We start from the raw sequence: 12,811 nt of genomic DNA, 5'->3' as shown, positions 1-12,811 counted from the left end.
CTCGATCCCGATCGCTCGCTCGACGGCTCGAGGCGATGGGTCCCGGTCGGGGCAGGCGAGGCAACCACTACGGCAGCTACAGCCGACGGGACGACGGGCCCGGCGGCAAGTGAAGGTGCGCCGCCCGCGCGCGCAAGGCTGGCCCCAGCGTACCAACCCACCCCGGCACCCGCCCGTCGTGTCCGTCCGTCGCCGCGCGACACGGCCGGGCCCCGCGCGCCGGTGCGGCTGCCGGCATCGTCGCCATCGACCAATGGTGAGGTAAAGCCGCGGCGGGATCGACCACGATTTGCCATGCGCGTGCCGAGGATTACCCTTCTCCCCGGCCGAGCTAGCTGCAGGGTGTGTGTGTGAGTGACACCGTGGTCATTGGGTTCGTTAACGCCGCGTGCAGGGAAATGGCAGGGCCGTGTCGGCTACAGCTGCTGGTCGTTGGAACCAAACCAAACAAATGGGTTTACACTAGCTTTGGGAGCAACACTAGACGCTGCCGGAATCTGGTGCCGGCCGCCTGGCCGCCGTCGGTGTTCCGGGCGCCGGCCGGCAGCTAGCTGACTAGCGATCAGAGCCGTTTGGAGGGACATGCCTTCGCACAGCAGCTTCTGGCTGACTGCACGTTTGGCAGGTGGCGAGAGTGTGTCCGTGTGCACGTACTGCACCCGCACGTGCTTGCGTTGCCAGCGCGGTAGCTTGCGAATGCAGTGATCCAACAACGGAAGCAGAGGTGAGCAGGTACCGGCTACCGGGTGATGCTTGTCCCTTCTCCAATCTTGACGAGCACAGGCACAGTGGAAAGGGGTCGGGAGGGCGAAAGGAACTGCAAAGGGGTTTTCCTCGCTCGTTTATCCACTACAGTTGCTGTGTCGTTCTCCATCTCGGGAGTACCAGGCGTACGCGCTCAGTTGACACCAACGGTGCGTGCTTCGTGAAATCTTGTCCTCTGCAAGACTGCAACGACTGGACCTTCTGTCAATCTCACCAATCGTCCGACCACGACGCAAAAATTCAAATGGTTTTGCATTGCAGTTATTATATGATACAAAATATAGCCAGTTGCATATTTGATCTCCTAGACTTAGCTTCGGGTACAAAAGAGAAAATACAGATAGAGTAGCACTACTTTCGTTTATAAAAGTGACTTTATAAAAGTGACTTCAGCTGAAGCTGCCGCTGCTGTAGTGCTGTACCATCCCAGAGCTACGGATCCGTATGGTCGTATGGGGAAGTTGGAGCCCAGCACAGAGAGACAGCGCAGATCTCTGCTACGAGGAAGTAGGAGATCGAAGAGGCGTCGCTTTCACGTGTTCGCTGGAAGGCAAGAAACATGCTTGCCTTGGTGGCTTTATACAAACAACTCCGATCCGAAGTGGATAAATGGACCATCCGATCCGGCCACTGCGCTCTGCCGGAGAGCAAATAGGATGTGTTGCTTCCGGCGCAAACCAAGTTCCTGCCCCTCTCCCTGCTGCATCTTCGCACAATGTGTGTGGTCGCTACTGGATTAAAGCAACAGCAACGAACGCCGATCGCTTCAGGCACCGGCGAAACACGTACAGGTATCGCCGGATGTGGAATTGCAAGAACATTAGGTACCGTATGGTATGCCTGCCGACAGAATGCATGCCCACGAGAGGTCCTGCTCATCATCATCGCACTGCGTGGGGGCTAGGCTACGCTACAGTGCTACCCAAACACACACAAGAGGCTCAAGCTCTGTGCATGCAGGACCAGTGCGTGTCACCGATCCGGCTGCTCCGACCAAATGCATGCGTTCATGCCAATGGCCATGGTCGGAGAAGGAAGTTGGCCGATCAAAAGGGGAAGACCAGCTGTCTGATTCCTGTGTGTGACCGCTCAACATTTTGTGTGCTTGGACTACTGAATGAAGCGGCTGCCGAACAAATATAATTTAGACCGGAGGAGGAGGAGGGTCCACGCCGGCTTACTTTGAAAACCTAACCTACCCGGACCTCCATCATCATGGCCTAACCAAGGAAGAAATGATGGGCGTAAGTCGTCAGATATCGATCAACAGCGTGTCATCAGCTATCTGAATTTTCTACGTACGTATGGGCCTCCTCCTTTGCATCATCTGTGGGCCTAGTGCTTTCGGCCTTTTTCTTTCCTGCAACTTCTTTTACGACGAGATGGTCCTGATGCATCTTCTTAAATAAAAAAAAAGATGGTGCTAATACCCCAAAAAAAAATTCTGAAAGAAGTACCCATAAACCCATAAAAAAAAGAAAAGAAAGAAGTACCCATAAATAAAAACTCTAAAAGAAGTACTCAAAAAATTATGCTAGGGCACAATGAGTATTTTGTCGTTTTGCAGGGAAGTACAGAATGTGCTTGGCCTGCTTTTCTATAGCAAGCAGCGTGTTTTTGCTTGCACGAGGTCAACAAGAGATTGACCTCTGTCACACCACACGCCTTCTTTTTCAACGTAACTCATACATTTTACAAGCAGCCTCGCCGTTGTATGCAGCGTTACTATGCACACAGATAGCAGCAGGTCAACGACAAGCTGAGCCGCTGTTCCTGAGAATACAATATCCAGACGACGGAAGCTGATAGAAACAAATAAATTGATTTTTTCCCCGTTCCATGCAGCAACCATCCAATCCAAGATCAGATCGGGATCGCAAAATCAGCTGGCCATCGAAGGGAACACCCACACCCGGGGCGGCCACTGGTGAAAATATGAGCAGTAGTTCCGGTTGGAGGGAGTTATATGTCTTGAATATCCAACCGGGACTTATCTTTCATGACTAAGGGTCCCCCTCTTTAATCCTGAGTCACTCACCCGGGACTAAAGATCCTTTTTAGCCCCGATTAGTAATACCAACCGGGACTAAAGGGGCCGTCATGCAGGCGCATGCACGTGACCCATTTAGTCCCGGTTGGTATTACCTTTTTTCTTTTACCCTGAATTCTTTTCCATATTAATACTAATTGTTGCTTCATTTATATATATATATATATATATATATATGTATATATATATACACACACACAACGTATACATCCTTAGCGTACACTACTCACACGTATATGCTCGTATTGTATGCATGTCGTATATATATTTCATGATATATTTCATGATAGTATAGGCATAATATTAATTATAACTACTATATATACAATTCTTAGTATATTATATACATCAAACTAGTATTAATACAAATACTATATATACAATAATTTGTCCTCTTAATTCTTAGGATCCTCCTGTCGTGGTGTTGCTCAGTGCGGCTACTGAATGTCCATCGCAATAAAATTCTCCTTTAGGATCTATCACCTCGTCCACCAGAAATCCTATGAGTCCTTGGATTGCCAAAAGCCTTTCCTTCTCCAAGAGTTCTTCGCGAATCCGCCACTTCTGTAATTTGGAAATATGTGAATGTTACACCAATAATTAAATAAAAAGATCTAGAAAATGATTAATGATTAATAGGTTTATTTTACATACAGTTATATCGTCCAATAGCACATTGTCCCTCACGAAATGGTTTATGTGCTCACAGACGTAGTATCCACATAAATTATTCTCTTGTTACTGTCTCAAGCACTTTAGTGGAAAAAACAAATTATGAAATATTCATGTTATAGAATTTACAAAATGTGCAAACTTCATACATACCGGAAAAGTTGTACTGAATGTAAGTCTTTCTTTGAATTCACCACAATGAGTCTGACGGAATCGCTTCCATGCAGTGCGAATTAAAATAATGAATGATACACTATTATGTGAAAATTTAGGAAACAAACTTTTGCATAGAGATAAAGATTCAAAATTATTACAAGTTAAGCATGTCTTGAATTTCTTGGTACTCGTCTTTTGATTTCCTCAATGAATCAAACACAATAACATTTCTTTTATCAATCATAATTATAAGGATAATATAGTGGAAACTGTGTACATAAATGTTCATATTGTAACTAACTAACATTAATTAGGTAGGAAAAGGAAAACAAAAATAGACGATACCCATACTTACTTAAAGTTATAAGGCAGTAGTATGTATTGCTTGTAATTTTGTTGCTCCAAGAAATTGTATATTTGGTCCAATGTATCCTTTAGGTGATCATGTATCTATTGTTGGTTAACAAGCGTTGGGTTCATGAAGCCAACGTTGAAGTATGATTCTCGATGGAACTTCTAAATTTGCATCCTACATAAAATGAAAGACAAAGTTAGTGGGGCGACACACACACAAAATAATGATCTGAGCCAAAATTAACATCTAATAAACACACACTTATAGAACCCAGATGCTAATAAGAGAGACATCAAAGGCATCTTGATGGTACACTTCATAAATATCCTTGAATTCCAACCACAGCAATTTCTCACCTTCACCGCAAAAATCAGTCGGTTTAACAAGATGAGCGAACATGATCCAGTGATTGGCCGCCTGCTCCATGTACCACTGATGGAATTCATACATCTTAATTATGAGCTTTTGTACCAATTCAGGCCTGACTAGAGGCTTGCCTAACTCAAAGATCCATTTAGGTACAGTCTTTTCTAGAGGTGCCGATTCGGCTTGCCTTGGAACTTCATAAAGTGGTAGCCCTATCTCTTCCATAAACTGAATGACCTTGATTTGTTGTTCTAAAGACAAAGCTGCTATAGCTGAGCGCCTTTATCTGCTAGCAGATTTTGCTCCCCAAGCTGGGGGACAGTACGACCGGACGACGACTCTCCTTGATTTTTCTTCTGCCAAGACTTAAGTAACGAGCGATTGTAGTTAGTAGTTTCACCCTAGTTTCTTTTTGCATGCCAATAAAAAACAAGAAATTTTTCTAGATCTACTGGCGCTGCTCCAGCACTTTTGTTTTTCTTTTCTCAGTGCATGTTTTGAAGAACTCCCTCACCCGTGCTTGCGATACTACCTTGCATTCCTCATGAGTCATATCGCCTGCTAGCTTCTTAATAGATTTAGACTTCTTTGGTTTCTTCCTCAGTTCTTTCGCCTTTGGCTGCCTTGGCTTGGAAGGCGGTGGTCACGACTTCTTGAGAGGTGCTGCAGGTGGTTCCTTGCTCGCACCAGACTTTAGTCCCGGTGCTGCAAATGGTGATCTAGGAGGGGTGTTTTGGTCATCGTCGCTCCCGCCTGCAGGATTCAATTGTCCTGGAGATGGTGATCGAGCAGGATGCGACGGTCCCGGTGGTGACGACGGTCTTGGAGGTGGATGTGCTGGAAATGACGGTCTTGAGTTCTGAGGAGATGGTATGCATTTTCTCAGTATGAAAAGATTTAGCCTTCGACAAATGTTCATAGCAATCAAGATTAACATGGTATGCATGTTTTATTATGATTACATTAATTTCTGTTTGCTGAAGTAAATAAGTAGGTAAAGATAAGAAATGCATAGGAGCAACTAGAATATATATTTGTGACTGTAAATATTGCCATTATGCACGCAGCATATGTTTTTGTTGAACCATGACTAATACTTCAAGAGTAGAATCCCCTGTTTTATGAAATTAGTTCCTGACTATGCTGATTTTTAATATTTAAGGTACATCATGATAGAGACGCAGAGATTATGATGGAATACAAATACTACCTGGGAAGCTACACTTAAAAGCCAATATTCTCAAGCTTGAGATGACAATTGCAAAGTTTTTCAGTGACCATATATTTGGGATGCCTGGATATTTGCACCACATTCGCAGTTTGTAAGTTTAATAGTTTTATATGCTATGCTGTGTGTATGAACTATCAATCTGTTGAAAACTTTACTGATTTAAATTACTGTGATGCAGCTCTTTTGTGCAAAATTGCTGGCAATCCGGCCCCTACCGCTGGGTTAGGTAGTATATCTTCAGACCTTGTTTGACTTCCTTATCAGATAAGGGGGCATATGATGGCGACGGTGATAATTGCTGGTGGATATCACCGATGCTTCACCTGTATGCAAGTTGATGTCGACTCGATGCTGCATTTACATCGTGTTTGGTTTGAAGGGCCACTCTGTCAAATTAGATGATTCTGGATCAGACCACAACACAAACCAAACAGGCTGCTAATGTGTTCGATGCAATGCCTCAAAGAAATGAGGTATCTTTGTATGCCTTGGTTGAGGTGAGGCCTGCAGGTGCTACAAAAATTAATTTCAAGTTCTCAATCAAGATGTTTGCCAATATTTGTGCTTAAAGATGAAACCCGATAAAGTGGCATGGTTGAGCAATTAAATCCTTCATGCTTGTACGCCAGGTTGGAGATGACAACTAGCTGCCAAGATGCTGCAGTTTACATGTCTCTGATGTATATGGGCACTTGGAAAGTTGGAATGCTCTTCCCCTTTTACGTTTTTGTCCCCAAGTCCTACCTCAGGAAGGGTGTACATGGATCGGTGCATAATATGGCTCATGCCATAGAGAATTGCACATTGCTTAACTATTGTCTCCAGTAGCTAAATATTCTAATTCAATCACAATTAATATGCTTTGCTTTCAGTAAGTTAAAAAAATTTCCAAAGGAAATATCTTACAGTTTTTAAATGCCAAAAAAGTCCTATACCATTCTGTACAGTTTTTAGATTAATCGATCTGAGTGTCTGACCGAACGGGGACGTGAAATCTGTACATTGGCCCCACCTTTCGTCCTTGCTAACGGGCCGAGCATCTTCGCTTGGCATGGGCCTCTGCCAGACTCCTTCCACATGTACGTGGGCCGGTGGGCTCCTGGCTTCTCTGCTGCTTGGAGTTTTAGGCCCAGTTTGGTGGATTGCGCATTCTATCTAGTCCGGTTCAGACATGCAGCCGAGCTGAAGCCTGAAGGTTGAGGCGTTTGCTTTGGGAGAGAGAATAAGGGTGGGTTTGGATCGAGGGATAAGTGGGATGGGATAGGATCATCTGCTTTTTCAAGATGAGATGATCCCATCCTAATTTCGTTGTTTGGTTGGAGAAACGAGAACAAATGAAATAAACGGTGTTTGTATTCCGTTAGCCGCGGGCCCAGCCTCAGAGCAGGACCTCATCCCCTTCCTCGGCTCGTCGCCGCGCGGCCACACGGCCTTGCTCCTGTCGTGCCAGAGCCATGGCCCTGCACTGCAGCAGCCCTGCCTTGAAAACTGTGGCCCGATGCTGCCCCGACCTTGCTCCACCGCCACCCTATCCCCGCACTGCCCTAGGCTACTCCTCCAACGCCGCATCCCCTCACCGCCCTGGCCATGCTCCTCCGCCGCCGACCCGACCTTGCTCCGCCACCGCCGCCACCCCGGCCTTGCTCCGCCACCGCTCCATGCCCGCGTCGCTTCGGACTGCCCGCGCAAGCCACGGCCTTGCTCCACCGCCGCCCATCCCCTGCTTCTTCGCCCCAGCTAGCTCGTCGGCCAGTTGCGCACCATCCCCGGCCTGCTTTGCTGCCACTGGTGCACTATCCGCCACCTACTTGCCCCGGCCAGTGCAGCTCTAGCCCAATTTGCTCCGCTGCCTGCTCGGTCCCGGCTAGCTCCGGCCCGATTTCGGTGAAGCCAGGACGGGAGGAGACGCCGACGAGAAGCTGGAGGCCACTAGTGGCTAGCGGCGGGAGTATGGTGAGGGGCGAGGGACGGGAGGCTTGGAGTGGTGGGAGGAGACGCCGGCCAAGGTTGGAGGCTAGGAGCGGCGGGAGAAGACGCCGGTGACAGGCGGGCGCGAGGAGACGGGCGAGCGGGCATGAGGAGACGGGTGGGCGTGAGGAGACAGAGGGAAACGCCATGCACGGGGGATGGATCCGTCTGCCAGTTTTTTAGGGACTAAGCCATCCCTCTTTTTCAAGGAATATTCCTCTTTAATGCTGTTCCGTACCACCTGTTACTTCAACCAAACATACGCAAAACTGAGAGGGACCCATCCCATCCCGTCCCTCCATCCAAACACACCCTAAAGGATGGAGTACAAGGTGACTGACTGACGGCGGCTGACTCCGCTTGCGATGTATGCTGCCTTGTCAAGTGGCATTCCTCTTGTTTTCAAACGGAAAAGAAGTCGACCGCTAATTCACGATGAAAACAGTAATGCAAGAAGGATTTTGGAAGAGTGTCAGCGGCCGGCTTCAAGCCTCATGTTTGCATATATATTTGGTGATCCATCGATGCATGATTGTTGCTATGCGCCTATGCCGGACGTGTACCGGGAGATGGGCTACCGAAGACCGTACAGTTGCGGAGCTTCCGGATAATCCAAAGGAGGAGCACATGTAGTCCAAATTACCCTACCAAAACAGCAAGCCCTGTTCCAAACATCACCCAAAAAAAAAAACCCACAAGCACATGCAGTCCCAGGAAAAGATGACAAAGGCAACACAACTAGAGAACGGGGAGCAGCAATAGAAAAAAAAACACAAGGTGCGTGAGCTTCAGTCGATACAAGTCAGTGCAACGGGTACCTGCTAAACTTTAGCACCTGCCACATCAAATGTTTGAATACTAATTAGGAGTATTAAGTATAGTCTAATTACAAAACTACTTGCACAGATGGAGTCTAATTTGCGAGATGAATCTATTAAGCCTAATTAGTCCATGATTTGACAATGTGGTGCTACATTAACCTAATTAGTCTATTAACCTTAATAGATTCATCTCGCGAATTAGACTCCATCTATGCAATTAGTTTTATAATTAACTCACGTTTAGTCCTCCTAATTAGCATCCGAACATCTGATGTGACCCTGCTAAAGTTTAGCACCTCGTATCCAAACACCCCCTCAATCGTCAGAACTGCAGTCAAACTTCAAAGGAGCTTGGGATTTTTTTGGGCGGCGTGTAATTATTGTTGTTTGGGACTGTCTATATGTCACACTGGATTTCTAACTAACGGGCACGCGCGTCAAGAGGGTTCCGAGCACTCGATTGCCGACAGCCCTTTCCGCTCCCGCGAACTTTCCATTTTCGAAAAGTTTTAATTCCCACAACATTCCGTTTTTGAAATATCACAACTTATACGCATAACTTCGATGTATGACTTCGTACTAACAACTTCGTACGAGATAATTTTGTACTAACAACTTCGTATGAGATAATTTTTTAGCACAACTTTGATGGTACATAGACTTATATGTATAACTTCTATGTAAAATTTTTAAAGGACAACTTTTAGTTTTAGAAATTTGTAACTTATACACATAATTTATATGTACAATGTTTTCTAACCACAACTTACGTGATGAATTTTGTAGTAAATTTATGGTTATACGCATAACATTGTGAACAACATTTGCCATAATTTTACGAGAATGTTGTTAAACAATTTATGCACGTAACTTATATACAAATGATATTACTTGAAATACAAATGGTATAGAAAAAAGTGAAAAAGAGAAAAAATGTAGTGTTAGCTTTGCGTGAAACGGAGGCTTTCCTCACTCGATTTTTGGCCATCCGATTTGCCGGTTCGAACATGCTTCTATAACTATATGCGGTTATAATTGAGCTTACGTGGTCTATAGTCTGTCCGGTACAACAGAAAATGATTTCCCCCCATTCCGTCCAGCAACCATCCAAGTTTAGATTGGGATCGCAAAATCAGCTGGCGAGCGAAGGGAACACCCACACCGGGGGCGGCCACTTCCAGAGCAGGTCCCGCGCCGCGCCGCGCGGCGGCCGGTAGCTCCCGTCGGCGAGGTCCAGCACCCCCACGTCCGGCGCCACCTCGTGGCACCGCTCGTGCGACCACGGCCCGTCGTCGGTGAAGTACACGCGGTTGCCCCTCAGCTCGCCGCCGCTGCCGCTGCAGTCCACCGGGACGCACAGCGACGCGCTCTTACCCAGGAACAGCGCGCGCCCGCCCAGGACGCGGCTGGCGCCCTCGCCGTCCACCCGCGCCCACCGGCCACCGCCTCCCGCGCCGGCGGCTCTCCACTCGAAGAGCTCGGCGCCGGTGGTCGCGTACTCCACGTGCTCCGGCCGGGGCTCCCAGGTGTACCCCGCGTGCGCCGCTCCGCGGAGGCGGTGCACCTGGAGAAGGTGCCCCGGCGCGAGCTCCACGAGGTACCTGCGACACGCCGCCGACATGGCGCACGCGCGCGCCGAGCAGCGGCACGGCGGTGCGATCGCCACCCGGGACGGCGCCGGCGCCGGCGTCACGTCCATGTCCCATGCCTCGACGCGCCCCGCGGTGTCCATCGCGTAGACCACCCCGTCGGCTCCGGCCGCGCGCACGGCGTCGACCCAGCAGCGCGCGGGCGTGTCGAGCAGGGTCCATCCCGCGTCCCCTGCTCGGGCGACGGCGACACGGGACAGGGGCTGGCAGATGAGCACCAAGGCGTAGCCGCCCCATGTCTCCCCCGACGGCGAGGCCAGCCGCCGCGGCGCGGACACGACGATGGCCTTCTCGTAGACCTCGTACCGGAGCCTGTCGGGCGCGAGCGTCTCCGGCGGGATCAGCACCTCGTCGCCGCAGTCGTCGTCGGCGAAGCAGCGCCGGAGGCTGTAGCTTTCCACACAACCGTCCGCGCCGCGGGTGGCGTCGACGAACGGGAGCGTGGCGACGGACGGCAGCTGGACCTGCGCGCCGGTGACTGGGTTCAAGAGATGCAGCTCCGAGCTGGCGTCGGCGGTGATGAGCCATCCGTCGGGCGACGAGCCGACGCAGACGTGCTCGGAGACGGCCGACGCCGGCTGCCGGATGGCGTAGGCCCTGCCCTCCGCCAGGCTCAGGAACCTGGCGTCGCCGCCGCCGCCACGCCGCGGGCGCCCGCGCGCGGTCGGGTTGATGGGGAGCATGAGCCACGGCGACAACGGCGCGTTGCTTCCGGAGGCGCCGGTGGCGGCGGCCGACTGCCACGCGGTGCAGACGGCGGGGAAGCGGAGACGGTCCGGCACGGGGAGGCGGGCGAGGACGGACTCGAGGAGGTCGCGAGGGAGGTCGGCCCAGCCGTCGCCGGCGGCGGCGAGCTTGCTCATGGACATTGTTAGCGACCAGCGGCGCGCTACGGTGAGAGCAGGATCGCGTGAGGCGATTGGGTTGGGTTCTTTGTCGTCGAGATGGCACTTAAACGCCGGCGCTCCTCGCTGTTCCGTCGTGCCGTGGCCCATGGATTTTCGCCGGCGCGGGCGGAGTTGGTACTGGGTCCGAATACTACCAGCGGCTCTGACTCTGACCAGTTTGACCGGCGAACGGCGGGAAACGGTGTACAAAGACAGTGGGCGCTCCGGTCCCGGTCGCGTGACTTTGGCGGGCCGTCGGCTGTCCGTGAAACATTTTAGCAGGCGGGCCGCATGCCGTAGCCTATTTATGTAGGCTGTTTCGTGGCCCGGTCACGATAGCTGACCTGGGCCAAAAACCTCAGCATTCCTTCCTTCTTCTTTACCAAAACTCCCGGTTCTTCTTCTGCTGCTTTTTACACACCCAAGATTAATGGAGTCAACTATCAACAGAAATTAACACTGTAAAAACAATTAATCGAAAAAATACGAGCATCCCTTCGACATTTGCTAGCTTGGTGTTTACTATTACACATTTTTACCGAAAAAGTATGTCCAGGTGCCAATGAAACATTATTTTTGTATTATATTTAAAAGCAAAGGTAAAAATGCATAGATACAAGGACACAAGTACTAATTAATGTCGTCGCTTGCCACTTTTTTTTGAATCTAAAACACCATAGAATTCTCCGTGCCACAAGTACTCATGTACGATTACTTGAACGGCGTGCAGTAGCAAGCACAGCGAGCATTGAACGGCAGCACCAAGCAGTGAGAAGCTAAGCTGTAGCACAGCAAGCAGCGGTATAAGCAAGGGCACTGCAGATAATAATCATTCATCAAAACTAAATAATCCAAACCACCGATAATCTAGATTGCCAACCAGCACACAGCTTAATGGAGTAGCTAGATAAACAAACAGGGCACAAGTACTGTCAAGACCTGTAGCACATATGTACTCAGGTCACAAACGACATGAGATGATCTGAACAACTCGAGCACTTATGCATCATTCAAACCCGTAGCCAGGGAAGTAGATTGGTAAACTAGGAATCTCTACATTTTCAGTGCCTTCGTGCAGGCTTGACTCCTCCCATCCATCTTCAACACATGTGACAGCATCCAGTGATAAAAATCAAATATTTTTAATTAGTTCCCCTCCATTCGGGGCCTATCCGAAAGAGAATCCAGGACCTCTTGGTCCTGAATATCAGAATAGGATGAACGAACCGGCCTCCCGGTAAATAGTTTAATACTTGATGCTTATGCCTTACCTTCCCATCAAATCTGCTAGTAAAACTCTGGTCGCCTATTCATTTGTTATAATAAAATGGAAAAACTTTAAATGCCCCCATTTTGTAACAACAGACAACCACAGCCCATGCTTGCAGGTGTAAAATTCCACCCTGCAAGTGCTGGTACGGTGCTGTGGTTTCACCCATGTGTGTTTGAAATGCAAGGTGCTCTATCTGTTCTAACTAATTTAACTGGGATGCTAATCCAACTCAAACCTCACCGGGATGGGTACGGGTTCAAAAAACCATCCGTGGGTGCAGGGTGAAGGATTTCACCCGTTAGGCAATGTGCCATGGGCGGGTTTTAACTCCACCAACACCCAATCCCCCCACTAACCGCCCGGCCGATGAGATGATCCTGGTTATGTTTCTACCAGTTTTTCCCCAAATCTATAATTGCAATAGAAATCAAAGTGACTAATTACAGTGGATAATTATCAACAGCCAAGCAGGTGAAAAAACTCAAAAAGGAAAATATGGGCATATCGAATCAATGCAAGCTAACTGAAATATGCAGTGGACTGACACAGGCCATGGTTCAGTGATCAGGTATTCTCATTAATTTAGAGCTCATCTTTGTAGACCCACTCCCATATCTT

The 12,811-nt window shown here is 49.0% G+C and overlaps 1 protein-coding gene across 1 annotated transcript; it reads right to left on the bottom strand.

Moving 5' to 3' along the window:
* Positions 1-9,217: 9,217 nt before the first annotated feature.
* On the bottom strand, positions 9,218-11,069 carry LOC117853874 (uncharacterized). Its single transcript, XM_034736154.2, has one exon. It carries the CDS (start codon positions 11,026-11,028, stop codon positions 9,517-9,519), a length of 1,512 nt encoding a protein of 503 aa, XP_034592045.1. The 5' UTR covers positions 11,029-11,069; the 3' UTR covers positions 9,218-9,516.
* Positions 11,070-12,811: the final 1,742 nt, after the last annotated feature.

This window comes from Setaria viridis, chromosome 4, assembly GCF_005286985.2.
Source record: "Setaria viridis chromosome 4, Setaria_viridis_v4.0, whole genome shotgun sequence".
Lineage (NCBI taxonomy): Eukaryota > Viridiplantae > Streptophyta > Magnoliopsida > Poales > Poaceae > Setaria > Setaria viridis.
The sequence above is the reverse complement of the archived record's forward strand: the minus strand, read 5'-3'. Positions and strand labels throughout refer to the sequence as shown.

Excerpts from the sequence above, each read along its gene's own strand:
- LOC117853874 (XM_034736154.2), bottom strand. The coding sequence starts at position 11,028 with ATGGGCCACGGCACGACGGAACAGCGAGGAGCGCCGGCGTTTAAGTGC.